This window comes from Aulonocara sp. 'chitande type north' Nkhata Bay, linkage group LG20 (genome assembly GCF_057382095.1).
Source record: "Aulonocara sp. 'chitande type north' Nkhata Bay isolate Kocher_YH1m ecotype deep benthic linkage group LG20, A_spYH_male_GT1.1, whole genome shotgun sequence".
Taxonomy (NCBI): domain Eukaryota; kingdom Metazoa; phylum Chordata; class Actinopteri; order Cichliformes; family Cichlidae; genus Aulonocara; species Aulonocara sp. 'chitande type north' Nkhata Bay.
Genome location: NC_141363.1, coordinates 31,271,542 through 31,297,311, shown reverse-complemented (window position 1 = coordinate 31,297,311; position 25,770 = coordinate 31,271,542). Strand labels below are relative to the sequence as shown.

At 39.8% G+C, this 25,770-nt stretch overlaps 3 protein-coding genes across 7 annotated transcripts in view; all 3 read right to left on the bottom strand.

Moving 5' to 3' along the window:
- Positions 1-338: 338 nt before the first annotated feature.
- Positions 339-8,243, bottom strand: kctd6b (potassium channel tetramerization domain containing 6b). 2 transcript variants are annotated; one of them, XM_086278541.1, is made up of 3 exons: positions 8,074-8,242; positions 4,341-4,442; positions 339-1,808 (listed from the first exon to the last, which is right to left on the bottom strand). In XM_086278541.1, exons 2-3 carry the CDS (start codon positions 4,365-4,367, stop codon positions 1,122-1,124), a joined length of 714 nt encoding a protein of 237 aa, XP_086134667.1. In that variant the 5' UTR covers positions 4,368-4,442; positions 8,074-8,242; the 3' UTR covers positions 339-1,121. The 2 variants fall into 2 exon arrangements, with proteins under 2 accessions (XP_086134667.1, XP_086134668.1); XM_086278542.1 differs by lacking the exon at positions 4,341-4,442 and having other exon boundaries at positions 8,074-8,243.
- A 71-nt stretch (positions 8,244-8,314) lies between these two features.
- Positions 8,315-14,637, bottom strand: abhd6b (abhydrolase domain containing 6, acylglycerol lipase b). The gene is made up of 9 exons (XM_086278540.1): positions 13,893-14,637; positions 13,547-13,678; positions 11,927-12,083; positions 11,482-11,595; positions 11,252-11,384; positions 9,643-9,800; positions 9,404-9,458; positions 9,224-9,324; positions 8,315-8,686 (listed from the first exon to the last, which is right to left on the bottom strand). Exons 2-9 carry the CDS (start codon positions 13,669-13,671, stop codon positions 8,507-8,509), a joined length of 1,023 nt encoding a protein of 340 aa, XP_086134666.1. The 5' UTR covers positions 13,672-13,678; positions 13,893-14,637; the 3' UTR covers positions 8,315-8,506.
- A 3,860-nt stretch (positions 14,638-18,497) lies between these two features.
- Positions 18,498-25,770, bottom strand: part of slmapb (sarcolemma associated protein b) — a 10,667-nt gene continuing 3,394 nt past the window's right edge. For 3 of the 4 annotated variants that reach the window (XM_086278534.1, XM_086278533.1, XM_086278536.1), the window contains 8 exons: positions 24,052-24,180; positions 23,853-23,927; positions 23,453-23,755; positions 22,862-23,132; positions 22,524-22,695; positions 20,506-20,640; positions 19,582-19,669; positions 18,498-19,182 (listed from right to left, as the gene is read on the bottom strand). In XM_086278534.1, coding sequence (XP_086134660.1) covers positions 19,586-19,669; positions 20,506-20,640; positions 22,524-22,695; positions 22,862-23,132; positions 23,453-23,755; positions 23,853-23,927; positions 24,052-24,180 — 1,169 coding nt within the window. In that variant the 3' untranslated portion in view covers positions 18,498-19,182; positions 19,582-19,585. The remainder of the gene's footprint in view (positions 19,183-19,581; positions 19,670-20,505; positions 20,641-22,523; positions 22,696-22,861; positions 23,133-23,452; positions 23,756-23,852; positions 23,928-24,051; positions 24,181-25,770) is intronic. The other variant, XM_086278535.1, reaches the window with a different exon arrangement.

Here is a 25,770-nt window from a genome sequence, read left to right as displayed (position 1 = left end):
TTGTGAAAGAGTTACATTACTTAATTTAAGTACTTTGAGTATTTGGTTTTACAATGTACATAAAAAGAATATACAATTAAATCAAGATGGCTTGTTTTGTGAAGAAAATCAGTTTTAAAAAATATTTTTGCAAAACTATTGCACCTAATGTTAAACATATACACGCTTTATTATTCAGATGAATCATTGTGTTTCATAGATGTTCTACTGTATTTCCTCCAAATAACAGCTATAGTGACTTTGTACACGACTGCACGGAGCCTTGATGTTAGAACTGACAAATTACATCAGATCTAAACATCAGAGTTAAAATGAGAAACTATGCAAATTTAATGAAATGAAATACACAGATGGGTTTATTTTGGCTGCGATGGCTGGAAACATTACTGGTGATATGAACAGTAACAGTATGGTGTATTTTAAACCGCGCACAGGACATATGTACAATATACATACACAAAACAGTCAGACACATGCAACAACTACTGGGGGCTTCAGAAATAGTACCATACAAGGGGCTAGACCTAAGAGACTAATTTCAAAATCTACTAGAAACTGACCAAGAAGCTACTGAGCTAAATAAGTTATTATTCATATTATTAGTATTATAAAAAGTATACTCCTGACATCTTACAAAAACATTTAGTGATGTGTCTGGAGTCAATAATAATTTTAAATTAACTTCTACAGTTCTATTTTTTTCTACAAATTGTGGCTTAACTTCGTATGAATGCATTTTTTTTTTTTTTTTACTATTAAGGTACTCGGCATAGGCAGACTCAAATCATACCTTCTTTATGACCTCATTTCTAAAGACTTTTTTCTTTTTAAAGCCACCGTTATTCCTATAATAATAATTTACCCACACTATTTTAGTATAGGGACGATTCAATGTCCCTATATGTATAAAATCCCATGTTTCTATGGTAGGCCTTGCACTCTAATAAACATGTGTAGGGATAGCACAGGAAAAGTTGTAGCCCCGAACAGGTGAATAAATCCAAATTCACATCATCTTTGATTTTTGCTTTCTGGATTTTCCTTTTTTAAAATCATGATTTGCGTAATATAAAAGACAAATCCAGCAGTAGTGTCACCTATAACAATTGTGCTACGTAAACTCAGTCTTCAACTTTATGAGCGGGTCTGCAGAAAGTCCAGTGATGCTCCACCGTGTTCTCATTGGCACGCTCACTCATGTGATGCACGCGTGTGTTCCGAATGGTGAAGCCCTGTTTCATTATGTAGTCCATCAGGTGAACCCTTAGGGACACCTCTTGGTGATAGTCACATGGTCCAAAGGTGAATGACACTTGGCAGTCTCTGGTGTCCATCATGTGTTTGTTCCACTTGGTGAAGTTGTTAGAAATACCTTCTAGCAGGGCATGAACCTTAGTAGTTATGGTTAGCTGCGTGATGATAACAGCAACAGGGTTTGAGTACTTTGACAGTTTCCGAGTGCTGGAAAGCTCCACGACCTGCTCAAAGATGTCAGGAGGGTACAGCGGCTTTGGATCGTTGAGGCACTGGATCAAAGGTTCGATCTGGTAGAAGTCCGCCTCTTTCCTCAGGAGGTCCGTCTCTGTGAAGTCCAAAGGAAGGGTAAGCTCAGATGTCCGCAGGAAGTTCAGGATGTACCGGAAAAGTGTTCCATCCCGGTCGATGAAGTAATTCCCTTGGGAATCGCGGGTTGTAGGGAAATCTCCTCGGAACATGGCTCCCAGCATGGAGTCCGGATAGCGCTGCAGCGTGGATAAACTGGTGGTGTATAGGTGGCCTCCCACGTTCAAGGTAACAGGAGTAGTCATCTAAAAGAAAAGAAAAACCTGTCAAGCTCATGCTATTGGAACTATATAAAAAAAAAAATTACAATGAAAAAAATATGGTAAAACATGAGTGGACACAATACAAGTCACTGAATCTAGAGCCCCCCCCCAAAAAAAATAAATAAATCAAAAACCTTTTAAACATCAAAGTTGCACAAAATAGTTTCCCACCACACGAAATTTATTTTAAGTATCTTCATAGTTTTATTTTTGAAATACACCAATTTTTATATACTGCAGGAAAAACGAAAATAAATATTATAATGCAAATTTGCAAAAAAAACAGCATATGCATCAAAATAAACTATTTCCAGCAGTGCAATATGAGTCCTAAGCATCCCAGAAACGACACAAAGTCATAAAGTCAAACATAACTTTTAAAAACACCAGTATAGGCTCATAAGGCCCTGATGGTAAAAAACTACATTTCCGCAAAATGACATCACTTCCGGTTTCGGGCAGGACATGGAGGACATGGATAGTTCACGCTGATGGACATAGGAAGTGTTACAAATAGCTGATCGGATTGGCAAAGCGTGTTTCTGGAATATTATGTTTTTGTTGCTGCAAGTGCTTTTTAATGCAGTTTTTGCAAAGCTATTGTAACCCACATCAGATTTGTGGGTTGTGCTGCTGCATAAGGTTGGAGGTGTAATTTTCCCTCCCCGCCGCTAGGAGGCGAGTATGCCTTGAGATGACTTTCTGTTAGTCAACATTTCCTGTTGTGGAAGCCGTTACTCACGAGGCAACCGCTACTCACGAGGCAACCGCCAAATTAGCTGAAAGATCCTGGATCTGAGATCTGTGGCCGTGGGAAGCTGCGTCAGCTGGACGAGCTATCTCACCACGAGCTCCGGTAAGGGATGCTACATGAATGTTAGCACCATAAAGACATGTAGTTGACTGCTGTTAATATATTTTCTGCTTTAAAAAACAAAACCAGTCGGAGTTGTGATATTTATGTTTAAAGTACTGTAAGATCACTGATGTGCAGATGTTTAATTTTAAGTGCTAAAGTATACATTAGAATGTGCCCAGCTAACCGCTAGTATTAAGCTACTGCTTAGCGATCTCAGTGTTCTAACATTACTGTGATTCATCTGAGTTTGTTAGCTTTCCAAAACGTTGGAGAAGCAGTAATATTGTCATGTAGTGCTTAAATGCACCCTTTCAGTTTTGTTGACTTAGAAGTTAATTCATTTGATGAAGATGCAAAAAGTTCATAAAATGTGATTATAAAATGTGAGGGATCTCATTACTCTGTTGAATGTGTTAATGTTTAAAGAAGTTGATATATTTTTCTGAGAAATAATTCAAGTTGAAATATCTTAAAAAGAAGAACAGTTAAAAGCAAGCTGTTAAAAGGATAAATATGGGAGAGTGAATCTTATAAGTTTATTTATTCCCAAAAGGGTAAATATAAGGTATATTTTCTGTTGCACTAAGACCTTGTGTGATGTAACTCAAGTTATTTTATGATGGTTGAGACATTGTATAACTAAAATAATTTGTTATACTTGAGCAATACTTGACTGAAAGATGAGTGATGGAAAAGGCATAGATAAAATAGTAATGTATGCACTCTGCACTGTGTGCATAGATTGGTTTTTGACCAGGACTGGATCATTTGAGATCTGAACCCTGTGGGTTCAGTGGCGAGCCAATCCCAAGAGAGTGACTGTCGACGGACCCGAGTGCGGTGTGGCCAGCCGTGGGATCCATCTTCAGCGAACCTCAGGACTATTACTACCTTCCTTGATACAGATAAGACTAACACTTTAAAAATCTACCCGGGTAGTGTTAGAACCAATGGACAGAAACACACACACACACACACACACACACACACACACAAGGAACTCTAATTTCTCTTTCTAAAGAGAAGTGGACTGAGCAACGGGAGCGGAAGCTCTTTAATTGAAACTCTTTGGAGAATTTCCTTAAAGAGGATGTTGTTTTGATTTTATTTTTGGGCCCTTTAATGTGCGTTTGTGCACTGTAGGAAGCCGGCTTTAGACAGGCAGGGTTTGTAAACTTTACAACTTTCAATACAGTTTCTATTCAAATCACATCTTATCTATCATTGTGTGGTTCCTTCTCTGCTGATCCTTTCAAGGCTCCATAGTCTTACCTAGAACTTTCTGATACTGGTCCAAAGTCGTCGAGACAATAATTTAATGCATATCTCATGTTGTTTAATTGTAATACCTGTTACACTATATGTGGAAGGAAACTTTGACTTAGGACAAGCTGATGGCATAAGATGTAAGTACAACGCCTCCGGTTTCATATGCAAAAAAAATTATTGCGATAGCTTACGTGGTTGCAGTGCTACCGGGATTTAAAAATAGTTACGCAAAACAGAGCGTGCCTGCTCCGACTGGCTTTAAAGGGTTAATGCAGGATTTGCTTTATTAGACTAAACTAGTTTCAGCTAAAGTGGCAACAGAGCAAGTTTATGTGATTATGTGATCCATTGTCAGACACATGTCAGGTTTCTTAGGTGTCTCTTACCCTATGGCCCCAGTCTCCATTATCCATTTGTAGAAGAATAGCAGCTTGGCCAGAACCAAAATAGAGAGGGAACGAATGAGGATCAGCTCACTTTGATTTCACCTGTGAGAAAACAGTGATATTAACATCAGCTGTAACAAGACTTCATATGCAGAACAAGACGGACACAGTCTTGTTCTAGGTTAAATGAGGTTTTTCAGTACAGACTTAAGCATCTGTGTGCATGCCTTGAGTTATTTGAGTAAGGGTAAGCGTAAATAAACAGACTGTGCAAAAGATTTGAGTGGTGTTATTTTCAATGTGACTTTACCCTCTTACTGTGAAGTCAGCAGCCTGGGATGTTAGTAGATGCTGGGACTCTTGTGATAAGATTTTATTAAATTTGCATTCAGGAACAGGTGGAGCTGAAGCTCTGAACCTTAATCCCAAAGCCAACATGGCATTGAAGTGCTTTGTGTGCTCAGCACAAGTCTGAATTTCTAAGTATGGATTTTATTTAATTTAAAGAAAATAATCTCAAAAGCCACTCTGCATAAACACGAGATGACAGGCTTTTGTTTTAGCCTCCACAGTTACTCGTGATAGTTGTCATAAACCTTACTAATCTGGCTGTTCTTTTGGAAATTCTGACATTATTCTTTTTTACATAGTTCTCCAGCTGTACCCAATCAGGGTCAAGAATAACAGAAAAGGGAATATAAGAATACGCTATAAAAACAGTAATGTCCTTAAACCATCATTAAAGTAACAAGATCAACTGGGGATTAAAGAAATACAAATGACAATAACAATGTTACCAGATGTCACTATACAGTATTTCATTGATATTCACTGAGTGTAGTAAAACAATTTGCACTGCTGCGACAGAGGAGGATGTTAGGGTGCAGCAGGGTGATATGGAGGAAGATGACCTGCTGTGGCAACCTCCAAGGGAGGAGCCAAAAAAGGAAGTGCTTATAAACACACACAAACACGCGCACACACACACACACATATATATGTATGTGTGTGTATATGTGTGTGTATATGTATGTATGTATGTATGTATTAGGGGTGCAACGATACACAAAATTCACGGTTCAGTTCGATACTTTGGTGTCACGGTTCGATATTTTTTCGATACAAAAAAAATGTTCATGCCTTTTTAATTTGTCATTTATTAAAATTATAAATATATATTTTAACTCAAAAGTACAGTTTTTAAATTTAACCCTAACCCTTGTGCGTGTTTTTTATTTTGACAGCGAATACGCACCTGCGGACCACTTATGTGCAGCCCTGGTTATTTAGCTCATCATATCGCAGCCACAGAAATTCTTTTGTCCATGAAACCATAAAGCTGCACTTTCTTTTTGCCTTATAGTCTGATTTGTCATAACTTCTCCGTTTTGTGGTAAGCTTTTCTTTGGCTGTCACTTCTTCACCCTGACCTGTCTTATTTGGCTCAGCAGAACTAAAATATATATCTGTCTGTGAAGGTTCTCAATCATCCAGGTCATCGTAGTGAAATATATATCCTGCTGCTTTTACACACGCACTCACATAAGCTCAGCAATTCTCTGCGCGATCAACCTCTCACATGTTTAAGCTGCGGGAGATTTCACTTGTCATGTTTGCATAGTAAGCTAACGATTGATAAGACGATGTCAGAGGAATTGGTGCACAAATTATCATCACTCACAGATCAGTGCTGTCGCTCTCTATACACAGTTCGCACGATTGCAAAGTGAAAGCAAAAAAACAAGCGCAAATTCAAACGCAATTTCAATATGTCACATATTGACAGTGGCTCACCGATGCCAATGACATAATTACCCAGCTACATTTCCGAAAGAATGCAAAAGCATTGACATATATTTTTCCTTCCTACAAAAGCCCGACGGGCAGGGCAGAGATAGATTTTGGTACCCCGACTGAAAAAAATCGCTAGCCCCAGGACGTCGGGCTAGCGATATTGCAAGCCCTGTATCTGATTGAGGAATCACTCATCTTTGGAAAAGAGAGTTTATTACAGAGAAATGTCTCTTTCCAAAATAAAAGCTATACTATCCGCTTCTTCTGGGCTATATTCTCAGCAGCATATTAAACAGCTGTCTAAATGACTCGGCTAAAGTTAGTAGCATGCTTGCTTGTTTTTTTTCTGCTTCCACTTGTCTTTGCACTAGGATGATGTCGGCGTAAATGTGCAGTCATATTCGTTGTGTTCCCACTAGTGCTTTCAGGTTAATCTCGTTGAAATGACCTTAACGCCACAGCACGGCAAATCTCCGTTAACGAGCTACCGCCGATCGCCCCGTGCATGGGGCTAGACGGCCAACACGTTAACGAGCTAACTGCGCTAACACACTAGTTCCCACCCATGTAATTGAGCATTGCATGGCACATCCAACATACTGTTTTACTTTAGTCCATGACTCGCTTACCTTCAGGGTCATACGTCACATGAAAACCAAAATAATTCCAAAGGCCAGATCTGAATGAGGGTGGTCCATGGGGGAGGTCCATGTTGTAAGGGGAGCTTAACTTCTGTCTCGCTAGCTTGCCCTGCGCTCTTCCTTCTGACGATGCTGTCTGTGTTGAGCGCTCAGTGAATCTGCGTTCGACTACTCCGCCTAGGCTGCACTGTCGACCCTAGGCGGAGTAGTCGAACGCAGATTCACTGAGCGCTCAACACAGACAGCATCGTCAGAAGGAAAGTTGATAAAATAAATTACAAATTTTGTATTGTTCGATACATATGCGTACCGAACCGAAAGCACTGTATCGAACGGTTCGATATCGATACGAATATCGTTGCACCCCTAGTATGTATGTATGTATGTATGTATGTATGTGTGCGTGTTAATTTAAAGGAAATTGCCAATTTAAATAATAAAGCACTACTATCCACTTTCCCAACTTGTGTACCACAAGGAGACACTTAGAGTATCTGCATATTTCTGTATACTTAAAGTAATAAAGCAAGTATAAGTAAGCCAATGTTCTAAGTAAGAGAGTAACTGATGTAAATTATACTCGCAGAATTTGGTTTTATGATCTGAGCTTTCATCTATAGGCAAATAACGTACGCGGTACAGTCCTCATTCTTAATTTCCTTTAAGCAACCCTTAGTACTCCCCATCTCATTTGTTATGCTACTATAATGTGGCTGGTTGCAGAGCAGCAAATACAAGGCTTGGTTCTATCAATTGCTGCTTCCCTGTTTAAATATAAACTTAACATTTCACTTTCAAAGCATGAAAGTCGGGACTAAATAGCAGAAACCACAAAAGCACTCAACTTGAAACTTAAACCTGGCGCAGATAAGCACCCTATATAAAACTGCCCACACAGACCTGTTTTACTTACAACATTTAACTAAGGTGTATTGGTTCACTGCATGCTAGTGAAGCCAGCTAACCAATGTTTCTTTAAAATATCCAGTCGACAGTGCCTTTGCAGTATTTGCTGCCAACTGGCTAACAAGCTGCTACAGCAAGCCCCGAAGTGCATTTTTAAGTTCAGTACCGTTACTACATCACAAACCCAGCTCGGATACACAGAGCTGTGTGGCGTGAAACACAATGAAAGCATACAAGTTAACATACAACCCGCTAATCTAGCTAATTGCTAGCTTCTGGTTAGCAAGCTAACGCAGCTAGCATCCCATTAGCTGCTCCTACTGCTAAGGTTAACGCCAGGGTCTTAGTAGGACCGAGCAGTGAGTGACACATGAGCTAAAACCATGCCTTACCTGCTCTCTTTCGTGCGTACTTGTGTGTTTGTTTTTATTCAGCGACAGAAGCCTGTGGTTGGTGTCTAACGGTGCAGCTTGAGAGTCACTGATGTTTACCGCTGGTCGCACTGGGTAACTGTGCTCGGCTCCGGGCTAAACCAAGACTGCGCACACAAGGAGGATCAAGGAAGAGAAGGAGGGAGGTCCTGGTGCAGCTGCAGGCGCCTCTCAGTGAATCACGCTCACACATAAACGCATGGTCGTTTTATTATCGTCATGCAGCTTGTGTTATAACAGAAATGTGATTCATTCACACTGAAGAAATGCAGGAAGCCTTCAATAATTTCTTACTATCTTAATTGTACATTTTTGTGAGGTGTCTGCATCTTCTATACAAAAGCAGGAGCACTTGGAGCATTAGAATAACATGAAACGATGAAAAGTCTTTAGGTCAGGTGGCTTTCTTTGTGCCACTTCTGGCATTTTGCTGCAAGATGATGAACTCCAGAATGAGTCTGGCTGTCCGAGAAGGCCTCTCCATCACCACAGAGTGTCCGCAGTTCTCCAGCAGATCCACTCTGCATTCAGACAAGGTCTCTGCAATCACTGCCGCTCCAGAGACATCCACCACCTGAGCAAATGCAGATGATTACCAGTATGTCTATGACAGGGATGCCAAACTAACTTTGCACTGCTCACTTTGATCTTAAGTGGTGTGGACCAGTGAAACTCTTCTTTTTGTCAGTGTAAAGAAGTTTATCTATGAATTTAATCGAAGAGGAAAAATAGTGGGAAAAAGGAACTTCTCTGTTATTTCATTTTTTTAAATTTGTTACCTATTTACTTTGGTGAAGTATAAATGGCCATGGGGGAAGTCTTTATCAGTAGCCAAAGCTGTAAAACGTATAAAAATGCAATTCAATTTACGACCTTCATATTTCCCAAAGCCGTCCAGTGGGCCAGACTGAAGTCTTTCTCAGCCCAAATCTGGTACCCGAGCTTTATGTTTGACACCCCTGCTCTATAAAGTTTCTCTTTAATAGAAAGCCTGAGCCACCACTTTCAGTGTACAGCACGTGTGCACCTGGAATATGAATCTTCAGATTAGTTTAGACGCAAAACCTGCTGTGTAATCATTTATGTACTTGGAGTCATTGTGTTAGTTTACCTGGTCTTGTTTGCCCCATATCACTTGTAAAGGTGTGGTTATTAGATGCAAGTGGTCCTGTAAGGCGTATCTTGATTTCTCACCTACAATCTCCATAAAAACTAAAGAAAAAGAGAATTTACTGGAATTTTTCCACTAAACTTGAAAATACTGAAATATTTCAATACAAAGTGAACTGACCCTCTTGGTAAAATGTGTTGTGAGGCTCTCGGACATCTACCAGGCCTTGAAGGATCTAATCAGCGAAAAAGTAGCTTTAACAAAAAGTTCACAAAATAAGCCAAGCTTCGAATAACAAAGCAATTCAGTAAGACGATTACTACTCTGTATTTGTTATTTTTATAGTCTACATCATGATTGCAAATTATTAGCGCATAAAACAAAACAAAAAAAATGTATATTTGAAATTAAGGCCTGACCTGCTGAGGAATTTTAAAGCGAACATGGGAGCACAGTTTGAACATATCCTCCATCTCCTCGGGTGTAGTGGGGATCAGCGGGATGTTCAGGGTGTAATTGCTGTGTTCCAGGTCCTGCACATGATTGTCAAACTTGGTCTCACATGGATGTCTTATTCCTGCAGAATAAAATGATGATTTTGGACACAAAGTTAATTTCATGCTCTGTATTAATCGGTTTGCTATTAAAAAGGCACTATTTAATCTCCAGAGAGCCCCCGTCCTCATATGGGGACAATAAATTGTGGCTTTCCTGCACCTTATCCTTTACTCTGTTCAATAATGTGATTTATATTTTGCTAAACAGTGTCTTTATCGTGTCTTGGCATAAAATAAACCCAGTCCCAATCATTTAATGTTGCGCCCTGGGAAAATTAATTGCATAATGGGTCCAATTACAGATCCAGTCTTAGGTGGAATGTAGGGTTTATATTAGTAATTAAATATTATGTCTAGCTGAACATATTTTTTTGTCATGAAAAAAAAAGTAACAAACTAAGCAACCTTCACACTTTCAGAGCCCATATGCTGCAGAATGAGTGCTCACTTGGCCAACCAGTTGAACAGCATTTCTCAGTGGCACTACTGGTTAGCCTGACCCATATCCACCCCCCCCCCCCCCCCCCCCACCTTCCCACACACACACACACACACACACACACACACACACACACACACACGTTCCTCCTTAGGATAAACGGAAAACCACCATAAAAGAAACACTTTGTACATTTTAAATAGTCTCCCTCATGTAAATACACTGACGTTGTCAATATCTTGGTTTTTCATACATTGCATTGTTCATATTCGGCTAACAGTGAAATGTGTTTAATAAATAAACTTACATTAAAGTTCATACTCACTTGTGTTGAGTAATTGTGAAAACAGCATTAAGTTAAATCCACATATATCTGGCATGTCAGGATGTGTCTTTATGATGTTGAATTATGTTAATTTTATTAGCCATTTTGTCAAACTTTTAAAATATAGTATGGTATTACACTACCTCTATTTTGAACAAGAAAATGAATAAAACTAACTGTATTTTGTTAACCCACTGATTCTAAAAACTTTGGATTTTCTGTTTCTACATCTTATACATCTTAGGACCCTACTCTATTTCCATTTGATCACAGAGGTGAAGTCCTTAGTTGGAGCTCTTCCTACATCTAACTTCTTTTTCTGTTTTTTTGGTAAGTTCCTTCATTTCTTTCTATCTGTCTATTAAGAAATGTGAGTGCCTGTTTAAAGTTAAAATATTCACTCTTTCCTGCATCCAGCCTCTCTTTGGACAAAGCACAAAGGGCTCATTGATGATGGTTTACACAGGAACACACAAAAGTGTGTTTCCATGACTTCAGAGGACAGTGTACTGACTTTCATTTCCTAAAGAATTACCACAACTCTAAGCACTGATTGCCGAAACAAGTCTTCCCTCTAAAACGTACTCCCTTTTTCTCACCATATTAGAACTGAACCCCACAAAGTGACCTTGACAGCAGACAGATTTCATCACAGCATAGTACGATTGGGCTCACGCATACACAGACACACAAACACACTGGCTGACCATCTGGACAGATGAGAGTCATGCTACAGATTTCTGAGGGATAGCAGGCTGCGTAAACCCCGGCTACATTTCCCCCCATGCCGGTTCCAACCAGATGGAACTGTTTCCTGTTTAAGCGGATGGTTTCCACAAACTGAGAAGAACAAAAGACAAAAACAGAGTTTTACTGGAATGATTTAGGCACCTGACAAACACACCAACATATTTTAAAAACTATCTATTGGGTGTACCTGATGGATTCTTTTGACCTGCCCCTGAATGGAATAATCATCTATGTTGGTGCGTGTTGTCCCCTCATGGCCAGGCATGTCCACACACATAATGTGCAGATGTTTTGGCAGATACTGGAGCAGCAGAAGACAAAAAAGAACGCTTAATGTCATTAATATGAGAAATGCATTCAAGCCAAGAAAGGGTGTTTTAAGAAGAATTTCATAAACAGCACAATATGTATTTATGAAATCATTTCTAATTAATGTTTAAATTGAAATAAATTCCAGTCTTTCTCTTGGATCGTGTGACTGATGGAGCATAACTCTACTGGATAGATGTCTGACTAAAAGCATACATTCAGCCTTTCTTTGACAAAAAGTTTGAGTGTTAGCTAGTTTTAAGCTGAGTGTTAGCCCCATGAGCTATTGGGAAGTAAAATGTGATGTCTAGTGTCAGCCAAACCTTGACAACAGTGAGCCATGTGTCTTTGTGAGCAGAGAAGCCATGCAGCATTAAGATCGAAGGTCTCATTCCAGGCTTTCCTCTGTAGGAGTAACAAAAGCGATAACCACCACAATCCGCATAGCCCACCTGCAGGCCCAGAGTCCTCCTCCAGTACCTGAAAACAAGCAGGTACCATATCTGAGCTACAAAGACTTACATGCAAATTCAAATCTGGGCTTTCTTCGCTGAAATGCTTTAAAGGATTAATGATGAGGCAGATTCTTTTTCTTGGATAGTCACAGCAACTAAGACACAAGAAATATCATTAAACAAAGTATGCTAGGTAACCAATGCCACAGTTTTCAACAATGTCATTGATAAATGAATATAATCTTTAGAGCACCTTTCCAAATTAGAAACCACAAAGCGCATGACAAGAAAGGGCAAAGAAAATCCAGGTACACTATACAATATGTACATACACCACTTTGTTAGGCACACTTGTATAACTGCTTATTAACACAAATATCTAATCAGCCATCACAGGGTGAGATGCGAAAGCTCAAACCGTACATCAGAATGGAGCAGAACGGTGATTAAGTGACTTTGAGAGAATGGTCAGAAAGAGAAACTATCCAATGAGCAGCATTTGTCTGGGTGGAAATTTCCTGTTGATGTCAGAGGAGAATGGCCAGACAGCTTTGAACTAATAGGAAGGCAAAAAAAAAAAACAACAACCCTAAAATAACCACTTGTTTCAACCAGAGTATCTTTGAACATTCAGCAGGCCAAACCTTGAAGCAAATGGGCTACAACAGCAGAAGATCCCATTGAGTGCCATTTCTGTCAGCTAAGGACAGAAAAATCACACAAGCTCACCAAAACTGGACAATAGAAAATTGCCCACTTTGATGAGTCTCCATTTCTGATGTGACATTCAGAGTGTATGGTCAGAATTTGGCATAAACAAGGTGAAAGCATGGATCCATCCTGCCTTGTACTAATAGTTCAGGCTGCTAGTTGTGCAGTGGTGTGGGGAATATTTTCTTGGCACACTTGGTACCAGTTGAGCATTGTTCTAAATATTGCTACCTATTTGAGTATTGTTGCCATGACTATCCCTTTATGGCCACAGTGTACTCATCTTCTTATAGCTTCAATATAATGCACCATGTCACTAAGCTAGAATCAGGCTCCAATTACAATGAGTTCACTATACTCAAATGACTCAGTCCCCACATCCCAGTCCAATAGAGCCCCAGTGAGAGGGGTAATGGAAGCCAGCAAATCTGCTGTAACTATGTGATGCCATCATGTCAATATGGACCAAAATCTTTCAAGGATGTTTCCAGCATCATGTTAAATCTATGCCACAAAGAATCAAGGCAGTTCTAAAGGCAAAAAGGGGGTCCAGCCCAGTACTAGCAAGGTGTACCTACTGTACCTACTGTACTCAACAGTGGCTGTTGAGTGTAAATCATAGATTCAATCAGATAGAAACATCAATAATGTGATTAAACCTCATCCTGGATTAAGTTAGCATTCCAAACCAAACATTCTGACTGACACATAAAAATATATCATAGAATAGTATAAAATATAAATTGAAGCACAGCACAAGAAAGTCATCTACATTACCAGTAATACACTTTAATTAATGCAGAGGGCCAGAGAAGAAAGGAAGCCAGAAAGGCCAGGATGGGAATAGCCAGTGTTCCTCCAGCAATAATACACAGGTTCACCACATCCAGATCAGCTGCCATGGCTCAACTGAAAATAAATGAACACAAACTCACGCATTGTCCTTCTGGGGAGAAATCTGTTAAATAAATTCCACATAATTTCCATATTTAGTTAAGACTATAAATAAAGGGATGTCTTTAGGATGTGCATGTGCACAAAATAACATGATACAAGCTGTAAAATAACTAAAGCGTGCTTCTATAACAAAACACACATGCTAAAAAAAACTGTAAAAACTTACCTTTGAGATGATTTCCCCTCCTTTCTTCTATCTCAGGCGGGAGCATCAAAAGTGATTTTGTTAAATAGGTGCACAGCATGCACACTCTACAGCATTTATTTCTGCTATTTTTATGTGCAGAAAGTATCAGTGGTTAACTAATATTTCTAAAATGAAAAGCGCCTGTTGCAGAGGGCAGTTATTCGTTTCAGATTATGCCTGCTCTGAATAAACTCATTGATTCTCATCGTCGGGGTAAAATAGGCCACTCCATCATTGGGTCGATCATTTAAAGTGAACACAGGCCAAGCTTTGTGCAGACAAGATAAATTGGGGTTCTGAATCAGACTTTAAATACTGAAAAAATAATTTTTTAGTGTGTATGACAGACCTGTCTTACTTCCATCTGGGACGAATCCCAGAAATAAATGTGCACTTTCATAAAAGGTGCCTCGTTTGGTCAGATGCAGTGGCGCTCACTATTTTTTACTGACACGGTTAGTCTGAGAGTGGAGGCTGAGGAAGGCCAGTCCAAACAGCCACATCAAATTACAAGCTGAAGCTTAAGGCTAAAACTAACCACTGGGTGTCATTATAGAGGCAGACTGTTTCCTGCAGTGTGTGGTAAAGTTTCAAGGGTCCTTTGCACAGGGTGTCGTGAGGACCTAACTTTAAGATGTCGTCACTTCCAGTTCAGTGGGGATTGAGGCTTTTAGGGAATTGGATACAGATTTCATTTGCAGATGTGAGCGACAGAATATCACATCTTTGCAGACATGCTGCCCTACTGCATTGATGCTGACTCATCAGACTTCCCCCAGTGCTGTGTACATTTCTATATTTATTTTTCTATATTTATCCAATGCATAGAGATGTGTCAAAAATATATACAGATAAAAACATGAAGCAGAAAAATAAATCATAACCCTAAAAATTAAAACTACATTTTCCAGTTATTTTCAACTAGATTAAATCTGCTCAACTAAACTTTGCAAAGTAACACTGGGTGTGATTCTGATTTAGAATTAATCAGCAGTGTTTTTCTGTTTATCACCTTGTGTGCATCAGTCCAATCAGAGTCTAAAGGTCTGTAAAGCACACAGTACTGACAACTGTTAAATAAACAGCTGATAACTGCTGTTGGGAAAGTGACGTTCAGCTTCTGAGATCTGCTAAAAACGCCCGAGCTGTTCATTATACTGTGATTTTAGTAAACTGGTTTAATCATTGTGGTTATTCACAAACGATGTCAAAATTTAAACTGAACCCAATACAAAACAAGGATTACAGAGTAAAAAGGCTGAAGTTCACAGATGCCACTCTGCTGCATCTCTGGTCCACTACAGATGACCTACATGCAAAGTAGAGCAGAACAAATGGACACGGCAATGCTGCAGAGGGGCTCGCCTTGCATGGGAATGATTCTCATATTTGAGTGTATATAGGATGGAGGGGATGCTCCCAGTCTGCTCGCTTTGACTACATCACGTTAGCCGTCGTATTATGTCCTGAGAGGAATACTTGGTGGAGCAAAGCTGGCAGAACAAAAAAAAAGAAAAGCAATGTAGCGACACAAAAACGTGTCACGATGACACATTCACACAGGTCAGCTGTTTTGCTGGGAACAACGACCTCATTGTGAAATTTTAAATTTGCCAATAGGATCGTGTTGAGAAACACTCGGCCTCATCCTTAAAGAGTAACTGTGAGTGTTTGGGTTGCTTTAAGGGAGTTGCTGCAGTGAGTGTTTGTCTCCCAGCAGAAAGACAACCACACAGGCATGGATCGATTAGTGAAGGAGCTTAAAAGACCAAGAATCCCTTCATTTGAGCCTCAGTTCAGAAGTGATCAGTAACATTTCTTCATGGAAAATAAACAACTACTAGAAATCGTAAAATTATTCATTGGAAGAAAATAACTAATGGGGTTGTCTGACTATTTTAGAAGAGTATCTTTTGCGTACATTTTCTGCTTGTATGGTTTTGTGTCACGCTTCCATGATACAATTCAATAAAGTTGGAGGGAAAAAAAAAAGAAAAAGTCAAAATCAAAGCAGCAGAGACTGCAAGGTCTGTACTCTGATGCTGAGGGTCCATCTGGTCACAATTTCTGGAACAGTTTGTTTGTGGTGGCAACCTTGTTTAACCCTGATGTGCTCCAACTTTGCATTCTAGGATGTGGAGGAATTAAACTCAACAGAATCAATGGTCTCACCTGGACTAGCATCACACCTTCATTTGAGCCTTCTGTGTTTATCATTTCTACGATAGACACATCTAACTAAAGAGCAGAGTGAAGGTTCTCCCGCGGTTTTCTTACATGTACTTTGGCTTACATTTCCCCCTCCCTCTTTCAAAGGAAATGAAACTGATGAGAAATACAACAAGTTCCCCCACTCTGCATCTGATTCATATCAGAGCAAACTGACTATATGTTTGGAAATGCCCTTAGCCGTAAAGGATTAACCCTTTAAATACAGTTTATGACACAACCTGTGTTGCAGCTATGTAGTGTTCAGTTGAAGCAGAGATAATCCTGTTGACATCACCAGGTATATTTTGCCAAAAAGTGGCGAATAAGCTGAAACTCTAATTTAAAAGAAAAAAACAAACAAAAACAAAAATGTTTTTCAAAAAAAGAAGTGAAAAAAGTGAAATCTATTAGCTCTGGGAGAATCAGGCATAGTTTGTCCTGTTTTCCAGGATTGTCTAATCCATTTAATCCTATGATCATGACAGCCTATACAATGCAGGACTAGTTATAAATGAGATGACCTATGTACAAGGATTTTTGTCTTAATTCCCACATTGATACCAGCTTTTGCTTTGCTTGTTGAAAAACAGGATGACGTTCAAGCTGATCAGTCTCGTCTGCCACTCTACGCCTCTATGCAAATAGAAGGTAAATTGCAGGCTGATGCCTGTCTACATGTTGACTTTACAACAGCACATGCTTTTCAGGTGATACACACCTTTTACCTAACAAAACATTACTCTCAGCATTAACCATTTTCTTTAAATGTCAACTGCAACACATAGTGTGATAGAAAAGGGAGGGAAAAACAGCAGATATGAGACCAAACTTAACCCTTCCTGGATGACAGGAGCGATATCAATATTCTAAAATGCTACAGAAAAGATATGACCTCCGGCAATTTGTCTACATGAAGACAATGGATGAATGAACGGATGGATGAAGATAATGGTTATTTAGGAGAAACAGAAGCCACCCTCTACTGTCTTCAGAATGAATTCCCCGTTGCATAGATTCAACAAGGTTCTGTAAATATTAGTCAGAGATTATGGTCCATATTTGAGTACAAAATTGAGTACAGTGAACTCATCGCAATGTTCAAGAAACAAGTTTGACATGATCTGAGCTTTGTGACATGGCATGTTACCTTGCTACAGGCAACCATCAGAAGATGGGTACAGTGTGGTAATCAAGTGGTGGCCAACAACAATATTCAGGTAGTTTGTAGTTTAAATAATGAGCTATTACACCACTACCACCAATCTCAACTACTTGTACAAGACACGGTGGATTGATGCTTTCATCTCTGTCCATCCATCCATTCACGTTAGTTATGTCAATTCTGACCTCATGTCTGAATAGACTTCTTCCAATTTTCTTCTGTTCAGTTTTGATGGACCCATGTGAATTGAGAGATTAGAGGATGCTTTAGATGTTAACGGTGCTGGAGCGGTTTAAATCATAAATATACAACAGACTCCAATTTGTAATAACAAACACACACCCATTAGTGCAACTGCAGGAATGATCAGGATGACCTCAAATTTACTGTTTCTTAACAGTAGCATTTCCTCTTTTTCAAAGTTTGATATGGGCAATTGTGGCTCAAGAGTTGGGAGTTCGCCTTGTAATCGGAAGGTTGCTGGTTCGAGCCCTGGCTTGGACAGTGTCGGTCGTTGTGTCCTTGGGCAAGACACTTCACCTGTTGCCTACTTGTGGTGGTCAGAGGGCCCAGTGGCACCAGTGTCCAGCAGCTTCGCCTCTGTCAGTGCGCCCCAGGGTGGCTACAATGTAGCTTGCCATCACCAGTGTGTGAATGGGTGGATGACTGGATGTGTAAAGCGCTGTACAAATACAGGCCATTTACCTTTTTTTTTTTTTTTTTTTTTTACCATGTTGTGTATTCAAAGATGTTCTTCTGCATACCTTAGATGTAACAGCTGGTTGCCCTCTTACCCTCTGACTTCAACAAGGCATTTTCTCTGCAGCTCATTTTGTGCCATTCATATGCTTGGTTTGAAATTGAGCGTGTAATCTTAACTATGCCTACTTGCCTAAACACACTGAGCTGCTGCCACATGATTGGCTAATGATATAACTGTGTTAGCGAGCAGGTGAACAGGTGTGCCTAATGAAATGACTCTATGTGTTTAATTATACATTTTAGGTTTCCCCATGCATGCAATAATTTCAGCAACCCTGCCCCTTAAGTTAATTTAGCATTCATGATCATAAAACTGAAATGAAAAGTTAAACAAAACAAACAAACAAAAACAGAAAAAAGCAAAGCAGAAACTAAATACAGATAAGTACAGATAAGTACAACTGCAGTCTAGACAACGGCCACATAAATGAAGAAAATGGATCTAAATGTATGTTTCTGCAATTTTCTTTAATGGTTCTCTGTTGAGAAAAAACAAACAAGATAAACTCCTGCTCAGCTCAATTCTGTCTGAAACGCTATCTATTTTCACATAGATAACAGTTACACCAACTCTTTGCAGTTCCCATTACTAATGCAGTTACCCATCTATGGCTTTCATTACACACTCCATTAGGGGGTGTTATTGTGACAATCTCCATTATTATGACAATTACATAGAAGTGCTACATTTAGAGCTCAAGTGATCCACCTAAAACATTATCATAAATACTAATAATTAGTTGAGTTTGTGGCATATTTATTTATTTTTTACATTCATCCATATTCCCAATCAAAACTGTAAACTTGACTAGACTTCCTGTAAATAACGGACGTACAAACTTACTTTGCACACAAAAATCACATTCTTTTATTAACTTCTCTGCCATCTAAAATAGAGCATCTTAAAAATTAAACAGTTAAATATGAGCCCTCCGAGTTAATAGTGCAGATATGATAAGGAGGGCAAGTTCTGACACCTGAAGACAAATATGGATTCCCTTGTGTGTGTGCGTGGGTGGGTGGGTGGGTGCGTGTGTATGCATGAATGAGTCGCCCTCAGGTCCTGAAGAGCACGGCAGCAGTCACAGCTGTCAGAGCCACAGCAACCACAGGCCCCCAGATCATCCACAGTTTCTGGAATAAGTGGCAACACAGAAATAGAAAGTTGAGCAACAGCGAATAAACATGCACCCATTTTGGATCACCAAAGCTTTGACAGAGGGAGCCACTGAGATCAAGGCAGTGCACAAATACAAACAGCGCTTGCAGATAAAGATAAGCATTATCAAACACCAACTGTGAGAAACAGTTGTTAAGCATTAGCCATCCAGGCAGGACAAACAGATGTCAGATGTTGAAGCTGTATGATTAGAGAGGTTAGATTTCTGAAGAATTTTTTTTTTTTCCTGGGGGATTTTCCCCTGAGGAAGGCATTCTCGGGAATGAGGAAAACCTGATTAAATCATGCAATGGTCTAAGAGACACTGATGAGGATGAAAAGATGTAGGCCAACTTGACAGGAGTAATGTGTACCTTGCTACCACAATGCGCCGAAGCACCAATACAGCAAAGCCAGGATAAGGCCGATGACTATGGCTTGAACAGGCAGCAATAGGGATGTCTACAGAAGGGAAGGGATATTATAGTAATCAACTGCAATGGGACATACTTTGGTTGGTTTATTATTAGATCCCTCAGTCAGTTCTCTACGCCTGTAACTAGTATTTATACAAATCTCAGTCACACACGGCTGTCAGTGTGTCATTGTTAGTTCACACATACAGATACAAAGGAGCTGGACCTTTATGGCCTCATAAATCCGTAGTTGTGTGTCCGGTGTGTGTTGTGTTTAGTACAGAGTTGACATCCTACATATCAGTGTTACTATACACGGTCATGTTTATCTCCTGCTGTACAGCATAGTTTGCTGAGTTTTTTTCCCACCTTTTTGTATTTGCTGAAGATTTAAGCTGTCAGGTATGCCTGGCATTTAAGTCCATTATCTGAAATGGAAGTGATACAGTTGCATGGTGCTCTCACCTCAGCTTAGCTACCAAATAGCAGCCGTCTGGCACAGCTTTTTGAATCCATATGTGTGAATGGCCCATAAAAGCAACACTAATAGACACTGGATGACTAGAGGGGAGCATATGTGCTAAAATAAAAAAAGAGATAATATTTGTGAATCTTACAATAAGATTCATCTTTTATATCTGGAGATGCTGCGCAAACAGATGCTGAACAAAAGGGGAACATTGGAAATGAAGCCCATGCCCCCCCCAAAACAGAAACTGCTAAAGAAGTTATTGCCCCTGAAAATAAAAGTGCAGATGATTGTTTCCACACTCAATATATTATTTTTTAAACCTGTTATATATCATTATACACGATGCCATTCATATATTAGGGTAAAATGCCTTCCTGTTTTTGCTGTGCGTTTGATAGATGAGTACTCACCTTTGTCCCTTTTCCTTGCAGTTCCTCCATGTTGGCTCTGCATGCCTCGAGTTCATCTGTAACCAATTGTTTTTCCTGCTCAACCTTCTCGTATTTTTCCTTGAGGTCTGACAGCTCCGTCCTAGCCTCCTCGTACTGCACGAAGCAAATTAAACATTTAATTCAAATATACACTCATCAGTTTAGATTAATTTAAAGTTTTTAGTTTGATGGTATTGTGTAATGCTTTTGAGGAACAGTTTCTGTTGCCATTTACAAGATAAACCAGTCTTTCCTGCAGTGCTTAACTGCTGAATTTTCTATACATGAGCTAATTAGGGTGAGGTGCAGTCCTTATATAAGGGACAACATTATTCCCTCCTTCCCCCCCTCATTCATTCATTGTGTCAAAGATGACCCAACTATGCTTTCTACTACTTAGCACTGCCACTCCTCATTAACTGACAGCAGCCAGTGATCCCCATACAAACCTAGAGTAGGTATTGCCCCTGGACAGCACGCAGCAACCTGTGAACTATCTGGGTGGGATCTTTTTTCGTTGTTGTTGTTTTTTTGGGAAGAAGCATGGACTTTCTTTATAATGTCAGTAAGAGTCATAGATTTATTGACACAAGTGTCTTAAAGGCTTCAGAGAAAGTCATTAAGGCTCCGTGATGGCTTCACCATTCAACTGTGGTGGATGTGACTTTGTTCTGACCTAGATGACGCCAACATCGTCTCAAAATAGAAAGCTCTAAATTCTCAGCAATGATCACTCAGAGACACTTTTAGTCATGGGAGAATGTGAGTTTTCTAAAATAGTGCAGTTGTCCTCATCATCCCATCATGAGGTATTTCTGCGCAATCTTAGATGATGAGAAGAAATACAATAAAGTACCTTGAGTAGACGACTTTGAGAACAGCTGCCCGTCTCATACAGCTGTAAATGTCCTGAATGGCAACAATTTGCAGTACTTCTTTTGTAAATTGGTTGTTAACAGCAAATTTCTTTAAATTATGTTACATGAGATTAAATAAAATGAAAGCATTAAAAGGTTTCTTCAAGACACTTCAGTCTTAGTTTGCTCAAAGTTATTTGAGTTCCACATTGATTTTACTGTCCTGCATTAATAATTTGAGTAAAAACCAGATTCTTGTAACTCTGTTGGATATTGCAACTGCTAATAATGCCAAAAACAAATCAAGTGATTTTAATTTGCTCACTTTAAATCACACAAAACTGAGAAGCGCATCATATCAGAGCACCAATTACAAGTACATGTTCTTGAGTCTTGATTTTTAGTCAAATGGCAGTTTGACCATGAAACCGAAGCAACAACATAAAAAGTTTTGACTAATGTGTTATCATAGCCAGGATGTGTTCATATTTAAACTTAAATCACTGAAAAAATGGGAGAACTGGGAATTTTCCAGAAATTATGACTTTACATTGCCTAAAAAAGTTAAATGTAAATCTAAAATGTAATAAGTAATATTGCTAAAGTTATATTCCACTATCCTGATAATACATTGTCCTTGTATTTCTAATTCTCCTAGGCTTTGTGGTAACTTGCCATTTATTGTAATAAGAGTGTAATTTGACTTTCTTTCAAAACCTCCCCTTTCCCACAGTGTCCCAAAGTAATTTCATAAATACTGCAACAGCTTGTCAGCATTGGCCCTCTAAAGCAGCACGGTCAGCAGCACACTGGCAGCAGCTACAGTCTTCCAATAGCCTCTAAACTGGATCAGTTCTGCCACAGATATACATTCAGAACCACTACCATTTAGCTAGAAAAACTAAAATGCAAAAATTCAAGTGAAAACTAACAGGACTGAAGTCCAAATCAAATTTGGACAGCATTAATGAGTAAAACATGTGTGTGCTTATAAGGCCTGTCAGTTGCAGGACTGTATTAAAAGCCATCCAGGTCAGAGAGGGTTCACTTTTCACATTTGAGATAGAAGTATTCATCTGCATGACACCCACTAAGATACTGGACACCTAAGGTTGATGTCTCAACTTTTGAGGGGCGTACCTCTCTTTGCAGAGCCTTGCTGCGGCTGTCTGCCTCATCCAGTTGGGTTTGCAGTGTGGTGCTATCCTGCTGGTGCTGGAGCTGCAGGGCTACCTGGCTCTTTTCCATCTCCTGCCAGGTCTGTTCAAGGGATCCAAGGCTATTTTTCAGCTCAGTGTTCTGGGCACGCAAACTACCAGAAGCAAAACAAAACTGAGTTCAATATGTAAAAGATGAGAGAAAAAAATTATGTAGTATCGTGTAAATCAAAACACGTGGGTGCTGATTAAAACAGATGAGACAGAGGGAGCACGAAGGTGGGGGTAAGAGCTCCCAGTAATGTAGATCAGTGCACCGACCTGGCAAGGTCCTTCTCCAGCTGCTGCTGTTTCTGCAGGGCTGCCTCCTTCTCAGTGCGCAGTGCTGCACATTCACTCTGCAGGTTGCTTTTGTCTTTCTGGTGAGTCTTCAGGAGTTCCTCATTCTCAGCCCTGAGGGAAGCACATTCACTCTGCAGACTGCTTTTTTCCTTCTGGTGCTTATTTACGATATCCTGTTTCTCAGATCGAAGAACAGAACATTCTTTGTGAAGGCCATTACACTCCACCTGCATGGACTGAAGTTCACTGGCTGTAAAAAGAAACGAGCAAGGTTTATGTAACAATGCTGTTTTTTAACAGATTGTATGTCCTTGATTTGCCTACAGATAAAGCAAAAACTACCAAAAAACATGTTTTTAATTATACTTTGATTCACCAGTGTACAAGTATGAAGAGAAGTCTGCTTGTTAGAAACAAAATACATAGAGAGCGAGTAGGCCTCATGTCTTGGACAAGGAATGGTAATATTATTTGATTTATTAATACACAGTTCATTTCCATGTAAGAATTATTTTCAGTGCAAATGCTCCATTTCATGCGTTTATAACTACCAGGGGCACCGTGTAGTACCTTGTATTTCTGCAGTTTTCTGCCACTGCTTGCTCTGCTGCTGAAGGTCACGCTGCAGGTTGTCAATCTCACGCTCGTACTTGTTGGCCGTTTGACGCCATTTGTCCAGATCATTGGAGACAGTCGCCAGGTTAGACTGGACGGCAGCAACGTCACGGTCCCGCTCGGCAGCTGCTGCCTCCAGGGCACGTTTCAGCGACTTCACTTCATCACGTGCGCTTTGTAGCTCATCGTGTGAGCTGGAGGAGACGTCTATCTGCTCTCTGAGAACAGCCATCTCATCATGGAGCTGCCGCAGCTGACCTGTCCAAACCGGAGTCAGTGTTTGAATTAGAGACAGTGTCAATTTTAAAAAAAGATTAATATTATGCATATGCTTCTAATCCACAAATAGATGTACCTTCAAGAAGTTTTATCTGTTTGGCAGAATCATCAGCTTGTTTTTTCTTCTCCTTTGTCTCTTCCTCCAGGATACCTACACAGCATTTAATTGTACAAGTCATGTCATTTATTTGGTGTTGGGTGCATGCACACATGTGTGAATGCAATAGAAAATGGAGTGGATGGTCCTATTTAACATTGGAGATGTGGCGTGTCACCTTGTAGCTCCATGCATTTATGTTTCTCTGTGTTAGCTAGGTCCTTGGCCTCTCGAAGTTCATCAGTCAAGCGCTGAATGATTTTTTCAGAGTCACCAGAGGAGCCCATCTTTGCCTTGGTCAGATCATCTAATGAAGAAGAAAAAAAATGGGGATCCCAGTTAGAAGAATCATGATCTTAACATGGACAGGCTCCATACATTTGCCATAAAACTACAAAAATAATGAAATGTTTGACAGTTTTACTTTTACTGCAGTCCCAAATATTTAACCAGGACTGACATACTAGATGATTTCCCAAGATATTCAAAATGGGCCTATTACATAAAATAATTGCTAACCCAGAAATAGAAACAAGTGTCTTATCTACACTTTTTTCATTCCAAATTATCCATTACCCCAGTCACATATGAGTCTGTAGCGATTCTACATTACTCATTAATAGTACCTAAACAATGCACAAAGGTAATAGGCTTGCCAGCGTTGTCAAGGGTCTGTTGTGTTTCCTGGAGGTGGAAACAGGCTCCACAAATACTTGTGCTTTGCAAATGCCTAGTGAATATCTTGAGCCCCTAATCTACCACAGCTAGGAAAAGAGATGACCTCATCCCAGAACGAACATTTGGCAGGGGACAGGTCAAGCATGTGCACCATAAATGGAGACGCACCAGAACCTGAACTGCCCTGAAATCCAATATTTATTGTGAAAACTGTGTCTACATCCATCAAACATGGCTACATAATCACACGAAAATCCACATGATTGTAAAAATGTTAGCAGGCGGTATTGATAAGTGTCCCTAAAATGAAGCGGTGTGAAACAAAGGCTGAGAGCTGGTGACACCCTCTGACTCGAGCACATGACCACCCCGCTGTGTGCCAGACAAAGCATGGGGGGACAGTGTGATTGTGTGTTCCTTCATATGCGAGTGAGTGGGCACCCTGTGAGTATGCAATCTGTATTCACTTTCTGTGAAAGATGAATGCCCTACAAAGACAGCACAGGGAATAAAGGGTATTTCAAATGAGGGTGCAACATGTTATCTTTAGCGAGATTAGTTATTACGGCAAAAATGTCTTAGTGTCACAGAATGACACCTGACAGCATAGTAATGGAATTAGTCTGTGTGTAAAAATACCTTGCAGACTAGTTGGGAATATTGAGCATCACACTGCCTCAAGTGACGACAGGAAAGAAAAAAATTGAGGAGAAAGTCTTTTTTTAGCTCCGGTGCTGAAGGCTAGACCCATCGTGGCCCATCTTCGCCTGCTGTCTGTTTCCCTCTCATTGAATGTGACAGCATTCTTTAACTGAATCAGGGGGTTAGCACCACTCGCACGGAAAGTCTACAGTATTCCTTTTAAACTGCTGATCATAAAGGGAGATCATTTTACAGCTAACAAATATTCTTTATGCAGCTGAATCTCAAATATCTTCATCTCTCTGAATTACTGAGGTACACTATTGTTGTGAGGACACTGTTTGCTTTGTGCTCCCTATATATTGTGCAGTGAAGCATTACAAATTCATTCATCATGCAAAATTTATTCAGTCACCAACGTACTTGCACTTTTTCCTATGAATGTCCCCGTCGATTTTCATATTCGCTATATTGCGCCATCATTGCGCTGTCCTTTGCATTCTATTCTTATTAGTCACCCTAAATGTCATAGCTAACACACATCAGTCAGCTGACATGCCCTCTGTGCAAAGAGACT